We start from the raw sequence: 18,607 nt of genomic DNA on the forward strand, positions 1-18,607 counted from the left end.
TGAGAAAAATGAAATATTGTGGGGAGGAATTATTCGTGTTGCTGAGCAGTGAGTGAATCTTAGCCTGTAGTGTCCCCCCCCCCCCCCCCCCCCACACACACACACGTTGGACTTTAATTGGCTGCTTTGGGTGATTTTATTCAGCCGCAACATTTTAGCCCTAATCTCTTTATTCTATGATTTTCAATATCTGTACTTGCGACTGCTGCCAGTAAATGACAGCTTTCGATATCATGACAACAGGTGGTATGCTCTAGCCTGGCACCGCCCGCCTACTACTTCCGCTCAATTTTAATTTCCCTTCAGTAGTCAGTCTGGGTGTGCGGTATATTCTTAGGTTTTCTCCGGACAGATTTCTGCCGGTCCAATCAGCAAACAGAAGGAGTGGCTCAGAAGCCGGCGCATGACATGGTTGGTTGGCAGATCCAGAGTGGCACTGGGCAGATCCAATAGTTTTAAACTTCAACAGACACCCGCCTTCAAGTGAGTTAACGTTTGTCGATTGAGCGATTCCAGACCTTCTGTACAAATGAAATGAAGTACGATGGTCTGGTAGAAACAGGCTAGGTATGCTCGATACCGAAATGTAGAAATACTCACATACATTTCTACCTAAACCTGCAGTGTGTAGAATTTGGGGATTTTTTTCATAGCAGACTTGGTAGAAAATAATTATAATATCCATAAGTAGGGGAGAACGGGGTAATCTGAGCCACGTTTTACATTTGCTCCCCTCTAAGCGAGATAAAATTATTTATCACTGAAATGTACACATTTCCCATTAATTCAGGATGTTTCCTTGAAATGGGCATTAGCAGAATTTTTTCAAGACAAAGGGCAGTGAAAATATGATTATTTAAAAAAAAGTTGTCATGTGGCTCACTTTACCCCAGCTGTGGGGTAAACTGATCCACTTACTTTTTCCACTCTGAAACTACCATAACAACCCATATTGTAACAGTTAGAATCCTGAAAGCTAGCCACACATCCCAGAACTAATGTCGGACTATAAAGAATGATGGGGTTTGGTCAATTAAGCAAAGCAAATTTTCTAAACACTTGAAAGTAACTCTGTACAAAATCAAATACAACATATTATAATTCAAAAGGTTTTAATAAGATTCAAATGAAAGATAGAACCAGTTAGATTAGAACACAGTCTGGGGGTCAGAACACAGGACCCTTAAGCCCAGTTCAGACCAAAGATTCGCCTTGCAACTGCTTGCAACTCGCAACTCCTTGCGACGAGACAGTTGAGACGTTCTAAAACTGGACCTTGCGATTTGACATGTTGAATCTTCTGCGGCGCCTTGCAACGGCTTGCAACGCGCTGCAACGAGCAGTTCACACTGCTGCGATTTATCCCTCCGACGTTCTAAAACCGCCTCGTCGCAAGCAGTTGCAAGGCGAATCTTTGGTCTGAACTGGGCTTTAGAGCCAGCTTGTGTCTGGGGGTCAAAGCATAGGAAAATCAGAAACAGCGAGAACAGCCTGGAACTCAGAACACAGGAGAAGACCCAACTGGATTATAACATCAGCCTGTCATACTCTACAACTAGGCCTACTCTACATTCCAGCCCTGAAGGTTACAGGGAAAGATGAGAAGGTGCTCTTTCGGTGTGGTTGCCCCAGGTCCTCTTCCTGGTGTATTTCCTTGGCATGATGGCTTTTCTACAATGTGTATGACATTAAAATAAAACATGTTATGTAATATTACATTAAAATATGTTGAAGACTAAACTCAACTTGTGCCTCATGGTGGGGGAAAGTGAGACAGTGGCTCACTTTCCCCACCACCACAATTTGAGAAAAAACTACCTCTCTTAGCATTTCAGGCTAATCTTTAGCTAATATCACATGTTTTTTTATGTTGGTAGTTCATCAACACATATGATAGAAGTTTTTCTACGTGAATACATTTGCTTTGGCACAACAGTTGATTAAGTTGATAGCAAGAAAATTAACTTTTACATGCAAAATACCTATTTTGGTGAAAAAACATGCTTACCACAGCACCATGAGGTCCTCTCTTTCAGGGCCATGGGGAAATGAGAGGGGCTTGAAAACATATATCTCACATGACCACAAATGTTTTCAGTTGCCTAGATACAGGGGGTGGCTCACATTACCTGATGCCTCAGATTCCCCCGTTCTCCCCTACGTTTAATTTAGTGCATAATAGCTGATTTTTTATTTGAGAATTATTATTTTTTCCCTTTTATAAGAGTTATATCTCCATATTTCTCCATACCATGGACCAAGGCATGGGCGCCGGCATTTTGGAAGCGTCATAGTTGGAATGTCATCAGGTGCATTGTTTAGAATTTTGAATTGTTCTTGCCCTTGAAGGCCACTGTAGCTTCTGTTATTATTCGAAAGGGGTGGGGTTACCCAGGGAGCGTTGCATTCTAGAACTTTCTTGATGTCATATTGCACACTGCACCATTAAAGGTGATGTCATATTACACACTACAAGTAACTTATTACCGTACACACTTACAAGTAACTTATGCTGTCAGAGGAGTACAAAGTATAATATTAGGTATAAAGTAGAATGAAATGGAAATACTCACGCTAAAGTACAATTACCTCAAAATCAAACTTGAGTTTGTATTTGGTTACAGAAGATGTTTTCTTTTTTTTCTTGTAGTTTTACTTGTAAAAGTGTTCAAGCATTTAGACCATGAATGCTGTGTCAAATGATTTGTTCATTTATTTTGTACTCCTTTATACCACACAGTATACAAACCATTATTCAAAAATTCTGTAAGCGAATCATTTATTTGAATGAGTTTTTTTATCAGAGGAAAATCAAATTCCAGATATCTTGATCTTTATTTGTTTTGGCCTAGATATTTTGGTTTGTAAATTAGTCCTGATTTGCAGCTACCACAGTTTGAAATATGTCAATCTTAATGAGGAAAAAAAATAGGTTTTAGTTTGTCAAACTTTGAATTGGTCACTGACTCACTGAACTAGTAAAAGGACAATATCTGGCATAGTCTTTTCTTTCTTTGCACACATAAACAATGTATTTTCCAAAGCTGTATTTCCAGCTCGGACTGAACTAGTCTCAGCTTGGTTTACTTAGTTTAGCTGTGTCAAAACAGACTTTCCAGTGCGGTCAATGCACTGACAACTTCTGTTGGCATTCATTGTCACACTGTGGCATTACATTAACTCCCCTGGTTTTTCTTCTTTTTGGAGCAGCAGAGGTGATATCCACACCACTTTGGCTGTGTTTAGCAGTTACTCAGGGTTTATCCTTTGCTTTTCTAGTTTCAGTGCTTGGCCTGTTGTCTGACATGCGTGTGGACCGGGATCTGCACACCTTACTGTTTGGAGAAAGTGTCCTGAATGATGCTGTGGCCATCGCCCTGACAAAGTGAGTGTTTTTTTCTCTCTGCCCTCAGAAGGCAACATGGCTATTTCTAGGTTTAATTGTGTTAGGAGCTCATCTGTTTCCAATTGGATGTGTGTGTGGATGGTGGTGTGGGGGGTCCCTGCTTTAAGGAAAAAGGGTGGCAAAAACCGCATGAGTGCCTCAGATATGCAGTGGACTGCTTAAGCGAGTTGCCTCTGGCACTGTCAGCATCTCATTAAGGTGCTCAGTGGAGAAGCTCACTCCGTGCTAATTTCCCTCTAATGTCCCCGCCCCCCCACCCCCTATATGGCATTGCACTCACACATGCATGTTTGTCCTTCTCCCACACATCGCAGTCATTGTCTGCTCTATTTACAGTGTCGCTACTAAACAAAGTGGTTTGGAGTTAAGTCAGTTGACATGCTAACAGATGGCAAGATGTGGAGATATGGGACATGGGGCGGAAGCTCACAAAGGTCCACATTCATGGCCAGGCAAGCAGATTAAAAACATTAAAGGTGGAAAGGAGTTTTCAGAGAAAAGATACGCGTCAACATTTGCATATTGTATTCAAACAGGTCCGGGGCATCACATGTAAAGTACCTGCTGCAACACTCTGACATCTGTTTTCACCCATTGCACAAATGGGACCCAGACAGACAGGCAAGGCAGGATGGGGGGGGAAAATGGGAGGCCTGTGTGTGTGTAGATTGTTGCACTCCCCGTTGTGGTTTCCATCTAACTCCGCGCACATCGCTAGTGCAGAGGAGGTGAGCCTGGCCCTGCTTGTTTTTTTCCCTCCCCAGACAAAACCAGTTAGATAGAGGTGCGTTTGTTTCTGGAGTGGCGTGACCGGCCTTCATGCCATCTCCTGTCACCCGACTGGCCTCAGCTAGCCTGCCGGTCGCTCCTGGCTCGCCGCACAAAGCCGGCCCTTATTAGGGAGCAATGCGGGGTCCTGGCACTGGAATTTTAACAAGCTCCCAGAAGCAGCTCAACCTTACGCTGATGGGCCCTCTCACAAGGCACTCCACTTCCTGCTCCATTCAACCAGGTCCTCCTGTGTACAGACATTTAGATTTGTTTTGTTTTGCCTGGAGCTAATAACCCTGAGATGGCTGAACATACACAATCTATCATAGATTTTTATTTTATTTTATTTTTTATCTTTTAACATTATTTGAATAATTGTTTTTACTGTCTGTCGGTTGCATGTTTTTATTTATTTATTTTTTTTTAGATTGTCTGTTTTTATTTATGAGTACACGTGTATGTTTGTTTTATGTGATTGGTGTCGCCCAATCAAGGGACAAAGGATGTAAATTAGCACTTGCTACAATCCTGTATATTTACATGAAAATGTCTATTAATATGCAATGTCCCTTTTAAATAAATAAACTTAAACTTATACACGCTTCTGGAAGAGGGGGGTCACACTAACTAAAGTTACTAATGGACAAATTGAATCCGCTACTACAACTGCAGTCTTAATTTGCCACGAGGGGGTTAATATATTTCCCCCCCTTTTCTGCTTGCTGAGCTCATTAGCGACAGGTTGATTGATTCTTAGCGTGTGTGTGTGTGTGTGTGTGTGTGTGTGTGTGTGTGTGTGTGTGTGTGTGTGTGTGTGTGTGTGTGTGTGTGTGTGTGTGTGTGTGTGTGTGTGTGTGTGTGTGTGTGTGTGTGTGTGTGTGTGTGTGTGTGTGTGTGTGTGTGTGTGTGTGTGTGTGTGTGTGTGTGTGTGTGTGTGTGTGTGTGTGTGCGCGTGCGCATGCATGCTCATTTCAATCTGACAGCATGAAAAGCGGATATATGTTACAGGTTAACATTTGTCACAATCTTTTTGATACTTCAGCAATAATCAACAAAAACATTTCCATGGTAGCTGAAGTGTGAAGTATGTTTCGGTGAGTTATACCCTGTCTATCAGGACCTGCGTCCCGTGAAAAATAAGAAGCTGAAACAACAACCGCTACTTGTTTTTGTTGTCTCAATGGTGTGACATTTATTTAAGACAAAGTCAAAGTGTAAGCTGCTGTCATTCCTCAGAGGCAACCAGCTCCATCAGCCACTCGCATGGGTGCCTGTCTGTGCTTGCTTCACCTCAGGCCCTCTCCCTCCCTCTCTCCCAATGTCTCTCTCCCTCTCTCCCCTCTGTGCAGCCTCTTTTGCACTCAATGACTTCCATGTGTCTCACCCCCCCCCCCCACCCCCAACAGAGTAAACATTTATGGTGGTGTGTATAGCACGACACAGCCGTCTTTACAAACAACAATAGTGTTTCCCCCGCTTCCCACTAACTACTAAGGGACGTCTCTGAGGCAAATCATTCAGATTGGATTGTTTTTGCAGGAAAGGATTTAACTCCTGAAAAAGGCCATGTATTCTTAGGCACTGCTCCAATAAATAGCCCTTAAAAGGCTTAGCTCAGCATAATAAGCCTTTGAATTAATGCCCACCAGCGCTCCAGACTGGTTTACACCAAGAACCCAGTGGGCCATATTTCTGATGACTGCACGTTTTAGGGCCGTAAACCATGTTGTTGCTTTAATCTCTCAGCATCTGTCACGTTCATATTTAGGGGCCACTCACACTAGGGCCGCGGCCCCGTGCCCGAGCTCATTTGCATACTAAAGTCTAGAAACGTTTGGCTAGTGTGACCACGCCATCCGTATTCCAGCACGGAACAGCCCCTTGGCCACGGCACACTTGGGAGAGGTGTGCCGCGGGTGGCCAAAGTACAGATGCTAATGAGATGACACGCGCACAAGGAAGCGCACAAGCAAGCGCACAGGCGGCGTTCCTGACGTGAATTTATTAAGGATGTATTGTCCGTTAACGTCCGCTGCCTTTCTAGTCGGCACCAGAATTGCCCACCACTTGGACTGTAGCTACATGAAATGTGTGAGAATTAACGTGTGTGTAGGCCTAGGTGTGGGCTAATAAAAGAGGGAGAGAGCTAAATAGGTGAACGCAGAAAGCAAAGCAAAAAGGTTTTCGTGTTTACTCACGTTCGTCAGATGATTTTTTTCTTTTTCCTCCCGTCAGCTGTCATAATACTGTCTTTACGCATGGCGGTGGAGACGAACACAAAACAACACGCCCGGTGATAAGGAAACAGTAGCCTACACTAAGGTTTAACAAGAAACGTTATAAAGACACTTAAAAAAACGATCTCTGCCCATACAAAAAGTTCTGACTTGGATTACTTGATGGAGCGATCGATGTGTATAAAACCATCCGGTACGTATGGTCTGATGACGGGCCGTTATATTAATAATAAACAGCGTGCTGCACAAATATGAGACTGTCCATCGCGACCTATTACGTCAAGGCTAAATTTTTTTTTAAAAACAATAGATTAAGGATTCTCGTTGCTCTAATTTGGAAGTGGAATATTTGATGCAAATTTAGCCGGATGAAAATATTCACAAACAGTCGTATAGCCTACAAGTAGATTACGCTCCGAATCCTAAACTTGCACGGTGACGTAGGCAAGGTGCAATCGTGCCCAGGCCACGAGCAGTGTGAGCGCGGGCCAGCGGGGGGAGTAGGGAGGGGGGGTAATCGTGCTGAATCTTCCTGCAGCACGGAACAGGCAAACGGCCCTAGTGGGCCCTGAGGGCCCTAAGGGCCCACTCACACTTCTGCCATAGCTGAGTGCTTTTGGCTATTTTCTGTTCCATATAGGTTTATCCCTTTTTTTTTTCTTTTTCTCCACATGCGTGTAACCCTCATCTCATTTATGTCAATTTGTCTTCCAGTGCCATCACCAGCTATAGCCAGAAGGGTGCAGGATACAGCTTGGACCCCCACGCCTTACTCCTCTCTTTTGGTTATTTTCTGGGAGTGCTTACCGGCTCCTTCCTCTTGGGTTTCATATTCACAGTAATAACAGCCCTTATATCCTGTCAACCCCCCCCCCCACTCCTCTCCCCCCAGCCCACCCTTTCCCATTTCTGCCTGTGCGCCCAAAAACTACATCCACTTCCTCCACTTGGTAATTGCTTCCCTAACGAACCCCTTACAGTTCCACCTTTATCAACAAAAGGCAACGCGAGCTTAAGCCTAAAGTGCTCCCTGAAACATTAATGGTTTTGCCGAGAGGTCGTCAATCAAGCCAACGGCTCTGATGAAGTTTCCACTCCAGCCGTTGTTGTCCGCAGCGTTTCTCTCTGATCTTCCAGTAATAAGGCTTTAGGGTGAAATATGAGGACGTGTCGTGAGAGGTTTGGGCCAAGTCTCAGCCTCTTATTTACAGTGACTAATCTCCGAGTGCGAGCAAAGCACACACAAGTGAGCTTTTATTAAGATTTTTCTGATGCTTACCATAGCAACAGCCTGCTTTTTTTTTCTTTTTTCTTTTTTTTCCTCCAGCCTCTTCAAAGAGCAATTTCTTTAAGAGATTAACTTTGACACACAGCTGATCAGTTATCTTTTAATAACTTGCTGTACCTGTCCGTGTTAATTAGCAAAAAAAAAATCTATTATTAACTTTTATTTAAGGGAGTTAGGAACGCCGACCAGTAAAGTTAACCCTTAACAGCCCTAAAATGATAATTCTTACACTAGCTGATTCTACGTACTTTTGATCTATGACAAATGCAGAACTTTTATCTTGCGTTGTTCTTTCGGAAAGACTGCTCAATGTCACTGTACAAGGAAGCGTTGACGAAGGGGATGTGGGACAGTGAAACAGCAGGAGTGGTATGTGGACTTTGTTATGTGCTGGAGAACCCACAGAAAGGGTTATGGTTATTTCCATTCGCAGAAACTGTTGCGCTCCTCTGCCTGCATTAGTATTGCAATTGAAATCCCACCTATGCGTTGGCCTGATGCAAAGGGTTAAGTTAAATACTGTAGCCTACGATTGTCTCCTTGTGAATCTTCTTTAACTCACTCTCCACCTCACCAAATTCACCCGGCTGGGCGAGAATCCACTGCTGGAAACGTCTGTCTTCTTCCTGCTGTCCTGGAGCAGCTTCCTCTCAGCTGAAGCCAGCGGACTATCAGGTGAGCACTGTCATGACGTATACGAGTCGCGTGTGTGTGTGTGTGTGTGTGTGTGTGTGTGTGTGTGTGTGTGTGTGTGTGTGTGTGTGTGTGTGTGTGTGTGTGTGTGTGTGTGTGTGTGTGTGTGTGTGTGTGTGTGTGTGTGTGTGTGTGTGTGTGTGTGTGTGTGTGTGTGTGTGTGTGTGTGTGTGTGTGTGTGTGTGTGTGTGTGTGTGTGTGTGTGTGTGCGCATGCGTGGGTGTGTGTGTGTGTCCACGTTGGTGCTCACTCAGGTAGGCGGGAGAGGTGAGACAGGATACAAATTCTGCCAGTGAACTCTTGCCACCACCCCAGGCTTCCCCATTATCAACTGCATGCACTGACTTGTTTGCTGCTCCACAGTGTCATTGGCACGGGCAGCTGTTTGATTCTCAAGCTCCGTCGCTCCAAGGAGTCTCAGTGGCCACTTGCACTCCACAAACCTGAGAAATGTTCTATATGTGTGTAGGTGAACTGTGACATCAAGTTAAGTTGTTGTGGTTTTTGTGATGCAGTGGCTTGGAGCCCAAGACAAAATTCCATATACAGGACAATAAAGTTAATCTTATCTTATTTTATGACATTATCCAAACACATTCTCCATTGACATGACAGGACCATTTGCACAGTTCCCAGCTCGAGAAGGATGCATTTTTCATCTTCCCACCCCAGCATTAGCAGAAGAAGGCCATTCATTTACACTTATACCTAACCCTTTCCTTGGCATTCTATCAAATCAATAATGTACAAATGAGGTAGTATTTAGCCGTCTCCTCTTTAAAAGGAGCTGCAGGTACCAACTGCACCCTGGGGTCGTAACTCATTTTTAAAATGGTGTTCGCCTGCCTCTGTCTGAGCATGTTCGTGCCTTCAGTTAGGAGATGGCCCAATAGATAGCAGCATTAAGCATAATAGCAGTCTTGCTCTGGCTGTAGGTTGCACAGGTGTTCTGGAAAGCAAATAATTGCTGCAGTCTCGGGAAATAACATGTGCACAACATGACCTGGACCCTAGGCTTTACTTGGCATTGAGCCATCATTTTTATTATTCTGTTACATTTTTCACAGTACTGATTTATTTATTTTTATTTATCTGTATCGGAAATCTTGGGTTTAGCTTGAAATGGGAAATCACTCGGCTCAGCTGCCCGGGATTGTCCTCAGCTATGTCTCCGTCCACAAGTCACACTTTAACCGTAGTTCATGAAACATGGACGTTGGATATTAGCTCTCTCGCTCTCGCTCTCGCTCTCTCCCTCACACTCACTCACTCACTCACTCACTTGGCAGTATTCCACGTGGCATGTGGAGGAGGAGAAAACCGTTTTAATGAAATAGTGTAACCTTTGCCTATTGCCCCCGGATGCTGTCCTGTCTATACGTAATGTGCACCACTCTGAATGCTGTCCACAGTGTGGGAGGCACACCGCAGCAGAACCCAGGCAGCCATTCCCATTACTGTCTTATGAAGTGCCTCGGGTCATTTTTGTTGTTGTTGCACAACTTGTGTGTAAAGTACTACCAGGGCTAATAGTACAATTATAAAAGCTATAGAAAACCAATTTTGATGCTGATGTTTTGCCACAGTAATCTGACAATGGGTTCTATTGCAACCTTCGATATTCTTGGTACAAAATTGGACCCTTCGGAAGCCTCTGTGCACTCACTGTCTGCTTCTCTGTTCAAAGGCCTTTTAATGGTCCATTTGGTGCGGCACCTAATACAGAGTGACCCAGTGAGCGATGGGAGTCCTCCCCCGGTGTCCTTTGGTAATCCAGGCTCTTTTCTGTCTCCATTAATTGCTGGAGTTTAGTGAGGGCGCGCCTAATGACCCCAAGCCTTGCAGGGAGTCCTGCTTTCATTAATCTTACGCCCCTCAAAATCGATCATAATAGGATGCAGCTCATCTGTTGCCTGGTGCCCAATGTGTAAGAGTCTTTATGTGGATGGTTGTTGATGTGTTACCTCTATCAGTCATAGGTAAACCAAGGTGGTAGGTCATTGCCTTAAGGCGAGACACAGCAGGCTTAAACATAGTTTTTCATGCACTGATAATTTTTAAGATTTTTTGTCTTGTTTCAAATAAAATGTCCAATAGTACTTTTAGGTGTTTATTTTGCTAAACCTTGTCCATTAGCGTCTCTTTATTTTTTCCTATACAACCATTTTTAACGGCCATTATCCCAACATTGTTTTTTTTTCAATACTCATAAACAAATATCTCAACTTTTAAAGCACAAACATAAACGTACCTTTCCATAATCATGCTTGGCTGTATTCTGAGGGTTAATGCAAAAGGACTTGATTATATCTTGAAAGTTGTTTGATTTATGATAAATGTTGTTCTTATAAACATGCATTTTTAAGACCTGTACTTATATTTATTTGATTAACAATTGAACAAGGCTGTACCCAAATTCTGTTCTGTAAAATGTTTGGACACTATATTTTAAAAATGAAGTAAATATTTTAACTCTCACTTCATCCAACATCTAGATTTTCGTTTTTTAGGGAAATAAAACGGAAAAGTAAATAAGTTAGATATTGCATATTTTTTTAAACATTTATGAAAAAATTGTAATACAAAAGAAAATTGTTTTAATGTAAGTCGATCAACTGGCAAAGATTCATGGTGATATCTACAAGTAAGACATTTGACCCTATTCACCTGCAGTGTCTCCTTAAACCAAATGGAGCCATAACGGGATCTGCCATGCCGACGTGCTCTGTTATAGGAGCAGTAGCGGCCTTAGCTATGTTTCAACCCATTCAATTGAATGGGGCCCCGCCCTCTGGGGGCCCCCAAGCCCCCCCTAAAAAAAAATTTTTTTTTTTCTTTTTTTTTTTTTTGATAAATAATTCTTGAGCAGGCTACCGGGCCCTAGGCCTCATAGTAACTTTTCATGTTGCATTGTCAAAGAGCTCAGTCACTCATGTCAATAACAGGGTCCAAAAAGGAATAAGCCTAAATATAAGGAAATAAATCATCATGGGCCCCTCAACTAGTAGGGGGAGAAATTCAAAAGCATAAGAAAACAGCATTAGTAGCTCTGTCTAAGGGGCTTCATGATGAGCCTTTAGGGCCCCCACACACATACAGCAATACGATTTATATGTGTAAATTCTATGCTGTTCATAAAAAGTAGCTATCCACCCTGTATCTGTTGAAATGAGTCTCTCCATCATAGAACATGAGTCTGCAGACCAATCTACTGTACTGCTTTTACAGTAGCAGAGTAAAGAGTGCTGCCTGATTAAGAAAAATCTGAAAAATAGGTTGCGTTCCGAATCGCATACTTTCTACTATATAGTATGTAGAAAAAAGATTTAGGATGTCCCGATTCTTGTGGCCAGATTTATGATGGTTAGAAGTACCCGGATGTCCTACTTCATGCGGCCAAGATTGTTAGTATTGAAAAGTGCATCCTATTTGGGCGATTCTGACCCACAATCCAGTGCGCACGTGAAGTGACGTCACATCGACGAAGCCTCCATATGAAAACAAACGGGGATGCGACGGATATAAAAGCAAGAGGCAAGATCAAGGCGCAATGTTATGATGAAATAAGAGAGTAAAGTATGTCCCAATAGTATGCCTACTGCATCCTAACTAGATTCTTTTTATCGTCGGATGTAGTATGTAGAATAGAAAAAAGAAAGAGTATGCGATTCGGAACGCAACCATAATGTTCCTGATTTTTTTTTTCAAGAAAATACAAAAAAAGTGGGGGGCCCCACACTAGGTCTTGAATGGGACCCCCAGATTGTTAAGGCCGCCTCTGTATAGGAGACAAGGCTTAATACTACCTTACTGAACGGTGCTGGAGAGGACATTGTGAACAGAGAGTAATAGAGTTAACGTATAGAGTGCAGACACAGGTCAGAGTCCTGGTGGCCAGGGCGGATAGTGGAGAGTAATGGACAGGCTTCACTTAGCAGCGTGAACAACAGGTGTTATCTTTTCCCCTTCTGCCATTATTCATCACTGCAAGCTCTGTCCTCTAACTATTTTTACCCATCACGATAATTCCCCCCCCCCCCCATATTCTGTGATTCTCTGAATTCTCTGAGTGAAATTGAATGTCTGCTACAAAGCGAGCATGTCCTGTGAGGCAACAACAACCCAACCTTTTCATGCCATTTCCTTTCAAATTCCAGCTCTCCGCTTCAGTCAGCCTCCTCTTTACCAGCAGGGGCCCTAATCACTCCCACCTCCCCGTTTCCTCTCTCCGTGGCGCTGCATGCTTTTCTTTGTCTGCATTTCTTTTCCCTCCATTTTCTGTAGGCTACTTTTGCTTGTCATTCCTTTCTAGCCTTTTTGCTCCTCCGCGTCTGGCACGATCTGCAGTAATGATGTCATTCTGTAGCATTTATCATTCCCAGAGATTGACGTCTCTGGAGGGGTGTAGAAATGGAAGTAATGTCGTTGGCCAGAAACATGAGAGGGATGCATGATTGGGGGTTGTACAGCACATTTGAATATGAAAATGTTTTCACAGCTGGACTTCACTGGAACCGGGACAATGGGTGGATGCAGGGTTGGGTCGGTCTGATCTGGTGTCACATACTTGACACTCGGGTGCAGCTCAAAAGTATCTGCACACTGGAGGATTCAATTGGATTCTTTGACTTTTAGAACAATGCATATAGGCCAACATGCATTGTTCTGCTAATATTTCTCATATGTTAACATCACGTCCAGGTTTAATTTGAAAATCATGCATTTGAAATAAACTGGAAAGCTTTATTTCTGCATTTTGAACTCATTTGCTTTGAGTTAAAAATGCTGACTTGAACCACACACATGAAGACTATTTTCCCAATTAGATTTCCTATACGATGGAACCTCCTAAAGCATATTCTACACACACAAGAATCCCCAGTCCTGTGTGCGTTAACCAGCACACAAACATGCACATTCTCACGGCCTGATTACATAATGAGTGCATGTATAAGCGATTTTGCACACTTTGCACTAATAAGATGCTGCTCATTGTTTAACTGGCCTCTAGGAGTTTTGCTGTACAATGTGTTGATACTCACATTTACAGCTAACAGATGTCATGGAGGTTCAACATTTTATTGCTATTTGGTCATTCCCTATTTTTAAATGTTCACTTTCTTTGTTTTTCAGGAATCGTAGCGGTGCTGTTTTGTGGCTTAGGCCAGGCGAGATACACCATTCACAATTTATCCTCAGAGGGTAGGACCAGGGCCAAGCAGGTAGGTTTAATATATTCACTGTTGTTTCTCAAACAGCGTTTTGCAGGCCACTCACTGTGCTCACATTGCCTTTTTATGCCAATGTTTGTGTCTTGCGTGCGTGCGCAAGCAATCATTAATTGCCATTAGTGCTCCGGTTGTCCGGTGGGTGTCTGCGTGGGAGGCCGGTCTCCAGCTATCTGCTTAAAAGGCTGAGCACAGATGGAGCCAAGCACACTGTCGTACTGTACCGGAGAACTTCATAGAGGGGCAAATAAATCAGGAGTACACATATACTCATCTCTGCATTTATTATTCATTATCGGTGCCACAGTGGATCTAACTGTTTATCACAGAAAAGCCTTTTAAAAAGACCACACGGTTATGTTGAAGCCTTTTCCTGCAAAGTCAATTGGCTATGCAGTAGTCAGTGCATGTGGGTATGGTGCAGTATGTTTGTTTGGCAGAATGCCTTTATCCACATTTTAATGATTTATTTTTGCAGCTGCAGCTCATAGAAAATGGCAAAGTGATTTAGTGTATGCAGAGACTAGTTGAAGAGCTTGTGGGAGATATTATTCTTTCATAATTATTTTTTCTTTTCTTTTCTTTTTTTTGTCCTTCTGATGCAAGGCTCTTTAGGGAGAATGTGCTCTTGTCTTGTTCAATTTTACCAAGGCATTAAACCAAAGCTGGTTTAAGTAGTAAAACCGAAATATACAAATCATTAATGAAATCGTAAAATCTGTTCTAATTTCATCCAGATACAACATGGGACCTTACTTAATACTAGAATGCCTAATTTAAAATACTCAAATTCAATTTTCCTCTATAAGTGACACCGATGCTCTATGATGATGATCATTACAGGAACTGTAGGACTGAGTTGATGAGCAGCTACCATGAAATATGAGAGAAAAACAAAGTTAGTAAAAGTCTGTCTGTGTCCAGAAAGCTATACATCTTGTTTCATTCTTTACATGTGTCCACAAACTCTATGTCTGGGATATAATTCTTTAACAGGAAAACGATGACAAAACATCGTCTGCTGCTTTATGCAGCCACGTTATGGCCTTGAGCTGGGGGTGTTTGCAGTCGCTACCTCAAAGGATCAGGGAATAACATCAACACTGGATTAGTCGTGTTTGTATAAAATCTAAGCCTGTTTACGCATTGCAGATATAATCAGAGTGCCTCACTTTCACCCACCTACACACACCTACACACACAATAACATACACACACATACACACAAACACACATACATACACTATCCCCATTTCCCACCCCAGTTCAGATGACCTTCTCCCTCATGATCCCCTCAATCCCTTTCATAATTTGCAGCTCTTTGAAGTCTTCAGCTTCCTGGGGGAGATTTTCATCTTCAGCTACATGGGATATGTATTGTTGACGTTTCCTTGCCATGTCTTCAGAACCCTCTTCATTTCTGGGGCATTTGTATCCTTTTTGTTCTTGCGACATGATGGATAATCTTCACTCCCTGTTGTGCAGCCTACGGATCCCACTAACAACCCCGAAAAGGCTTGCTTCTGTTCTGTTTTTGTTTTGCCTTTTTCACCTTATGTCATAATAACCCTTATCTGCACAATCATCTGCCTCTTACTGTATTTGACAAAAGTGTTTTTCCTGTTTCCTATATTGCCTCTGTATTGCACTACAGCGCAGTCATTTTCCCCAGCCCTTTGGAGAAAAAAAATACTCAGCACTTAAATTGTACAGGTTTGATCCGGTGAGCTCTGCAAATGCCATTCAGTCGGTCTCTCGTGATCACCATCTCTGCAGATTAACATGCTGCAGTGCGGCGTTTGCGCTTGAGAAAGGCCTGCGAAACAGAAAAATTTAAATAGGTCTTTAATTAAGGTTACCGCTGCTTGTTTTCTGTTCTCCAGCAGAGCTCTGAGGAATAAAGCCGTTTGCCTGTTAGAAAATAAGCTTACTGTACTTACATTTTCAGTGGCTTAAAGTTAAACAATGTCTCTCTGTTGAGGTTGAATATTTAATCTTATTAGTTAAACAAAACAAAAAAACTCCAGTGAAAAACATCCGTTGTTCTTAGTGGTACTATACCATGAAAGGAAGAAAGACACACTGAACTGCTTCCAACACTGTTTAAAAGTTGTTGGTGATTCATAGTTATTTTAGTTGCCCAGACATGCAATATGTTAAGTAGTATGTTTACATTATTCACAGTCACTGGCCAAATGCAGAAACATAAAATAAATAATGAAATATGATCAATTAATAGATTTAAATGACGTATAAATGCTATAATTTCACTTGTTCCAGCCTCTCAAATGTAAGATATACTGCTTTTTCTCCATATATTTTTTTTATCACCACCATTGAATATCCTGGAGTTATGTTACATTTCTCAAACAAACAAAAATCCAAATGAAAAATCTATTTAGGCTCCTGGAAATAGTTTTTTTTTTTGTATTTCCTTTGTTTTTGTGTGATCAATTTATTTTATTGAAGTTTTAAAACAAGAACACAGGGATGTGTATACAAACCCGACTTCCGGAGGAGACGGATGAAAACACACATCCCCACATAGCAATAAATAAAATAGTCCCAAGAGATAAAACAGAACAGAACACTGAGGCGTCATTTTCCCCCATATTCCCCCCATATATATATATATATATATATATATATATATATATATATATATATATATATATATATATATATATATATATATATATATATATATATATATTAGAGGTGGGCATAGATTATTTTTTTTAATCTAGATTAATCTAGATTAATTTTGGAATTAATCTAGATTAATCTAGATTAAAATGGCTCATTTGAATTCATTCATAATATGTGTGTGCCCCTAAATAATGACTCAAAGTAATTCTCTGAGAACGTGTTTCTCAAGCCAGGTGGCGCATCAGACCAGGGGCTCATCTCCTGTTTCCAACATGCATCACAAACTGCTTGAGGAAGCTGTTCTACTATGATAATTGGTGATGAAAATAAATAATGTTCAACAAGATGTTACTTAGTAACGCGTTACCGGCATCGGACCTCTTTTTTCAGTAACAAGTAATCTAACGCGTTACTATCTCCAAACCAGTAATCAGATTAAAGTTACTCATCAAAGTCACTGTGCGTTACTTTTTCTGTAATTTTCCTTAATGAAACATTTTACATAACTGCACAAATGACTGCGATTGCGATTTTATGTAAATAAATGTGCACGCATGTGTCTCTAAACGCTCCAACTGCTCCAACCGCTCCTCTCGTCTTTTTGGTAGCGCCCCTCGTCTCTGTCATGCAGCGTGTGTGTGTGCGCCTGTGTCTGTGTCTGTGTGTGTGTGTGCAGCAGCATTACGGCCGAACTGTGGCGCAAAACAAAGTTTCCCCCCCGATGAAATATAGCGTCTGCTATGGGGATATTTAGGATTCTGGTACGGTGACGTTGACGTTGAAGAGATAGAAGTGTTTAAAACTTGGAAACTTATAGTCACGTGGCGACCGGTGGCCACACACACCCACCCTGCGTTCCAATGCCCGATTGTGTCGTGGGCAAGTGATGGAGAGAGAGAGCGGCGGGTGTGTGAGAGAATAAAGGCTCCTCAAGTGTCAACAACGGCCCCCGGCTATTATTATCTCCCCTGAGCCGAACAGGAGGTGGAATAAGAGATTAACGGCGATATTTTTTTTATCGCCGATAAGAGTCTGACGTTAACGCAGCACGTTAACGCCGATAACGGCCCACCACTAATATATATCTATATATATATAGATATATATCGACTAAAGGAGTTATTGAATATCTGACAGATAAATTAAAGGAGTAAATAATCATTAGTTGCAGCCCTAGACAGTTTGACGTAAACATCCAGGTTTTTTCAGGGTATCTGTAATGCATTTTGATAGACTGTACAGCAATCTAAAAACATCAACAGCAAATGTTAATTTTGAGTGAATAGAGCTTTATAGACTTGAATTCCATCAGAGAAGATGCCTTACTCGTCTGACTGGAGGAGTCCCTGCGGACCACAATGCAATGCGGCCACGGTGCATGTTACGTTATCAGAAAGCCATCAGCACCTTAAAGTGAACCTATTATACTTTTTCGACTTTTATGACCTATAAACGTTGTTATAATGATTTATAGTCATATTTAACCATACTAAAGTATCAAATAATGACTTAAATGCATTTAGACGTATTCCCTGCTGACCGTCTGGGGTGGCTGTGCAGAGCGCTAAACACTAGGGCAGCCGGTTGAGAAATCACGTGTTCAAATTGGTTCAAATTTCCTGCATTCGTTACGTCACGAATGCGGATTTTTCCATGTACAGTCCCCTACAAAAGTATTGGAACAGTGAGGCCAATTCCCTTATTTTTGCTGTAGACTGAAAACATTTGAGTTTGACACCAAAAGATGAATATGAGACAAGAGATCAACATTTCAGCTTTCATTTCCATGTATTTACATCTGGATCTGATACACAACACATAAGATAGCATTATTTTTAAAGGAACACCACATTTTTAGGTGAGCAAAAGTATTGGAACAGATAGACATGAAATAAATTAAAGTGAATAAAACTTAATATTTTGCAATCTCGCAATAACTGCATCAAGCCTGTGACCCATTGACATCACAAAACTTTTGCATTCTTTTTTTGTGACGCTTTTCCAGGCTTTCACAGCAGCCTCTTTCAGCTGTTTGTTTTGGGGGGTTACTCCTCTTCAGCAGGTAAAATGCCTCTATAGGATTTAAGTCTGGATATAGACTTGGCCAGTCTGAAACCTTCCATTTCTTGCCCCTCATTAACTCCTTTGCTGTTTTTGCGGTGTGTTTTGGGTCATTATCTTGCTGCATCATGAAGGATCTTCCAATCAGTTTGGTTGCATATTTCTTTAAATTGGCAGACAAAATGTTTGTGTAAACTTCTGAGTTCCTTTTGCTGTTGCCCTCATGTGTTACATCATCAATGAAGAATAATTTGCCCGTCCCAGAAGAAGCCAT

General features: G+C 41.9%; 1 protein-coding gene across 1 annotated transcript in view; it reads left to right on the forward strand.

Annotated features, from left to right (window-relative positions):
• The window catches only part of LOC307267682 (sodium/hydrogen exchanger 9-like), a gene marked incomplete at its 3' end in the record, with an annotated part of 60,379 nt that overhangs the window by 14,244 nt on the left and 27,528 nt on the right, over positions 1 to 18,607 (forward strand). Inside the window, exons 6-10 of the mRNA XM_080050065.1 lie at positions 3,280 to 3,385; positions 7,129 to 7,267; positions 8,272 to 8,377; positions 13,529 to 13,617; positions 14,941 to 15,054. Coding sequence (XP_079906191.1) covers positions 3,280 to 3,385; positions 7,129 to 7,267; positions 8,272 to 8,377; positions 13,529 to 13,617; positions 14,941 to 15,054 — 554 coding nt within the window. The remainder of the gene's footprint in view (positions 1 to 3,279; positions 3,386 to 7,128; positions 7,268 to 8,271; positions 8,378 to 13,528; positions 13,618 to 14,940; positions 15,055 to 18,607) is intronic.

The sequence above is a fragment of the Ammodytes marinus genome (assembly GCF_949987685.1).
Source record: "Ammodytes marinus genome assembly, chromosome: 21".
Taxonomy (NCBI): domain Eukaryota; kingdom Metazoa; phylum Chordata; class Actinopteri; order Uranoscopiformes; family Ammodytidae; genus Ammodytes; species Ammodytes marinus.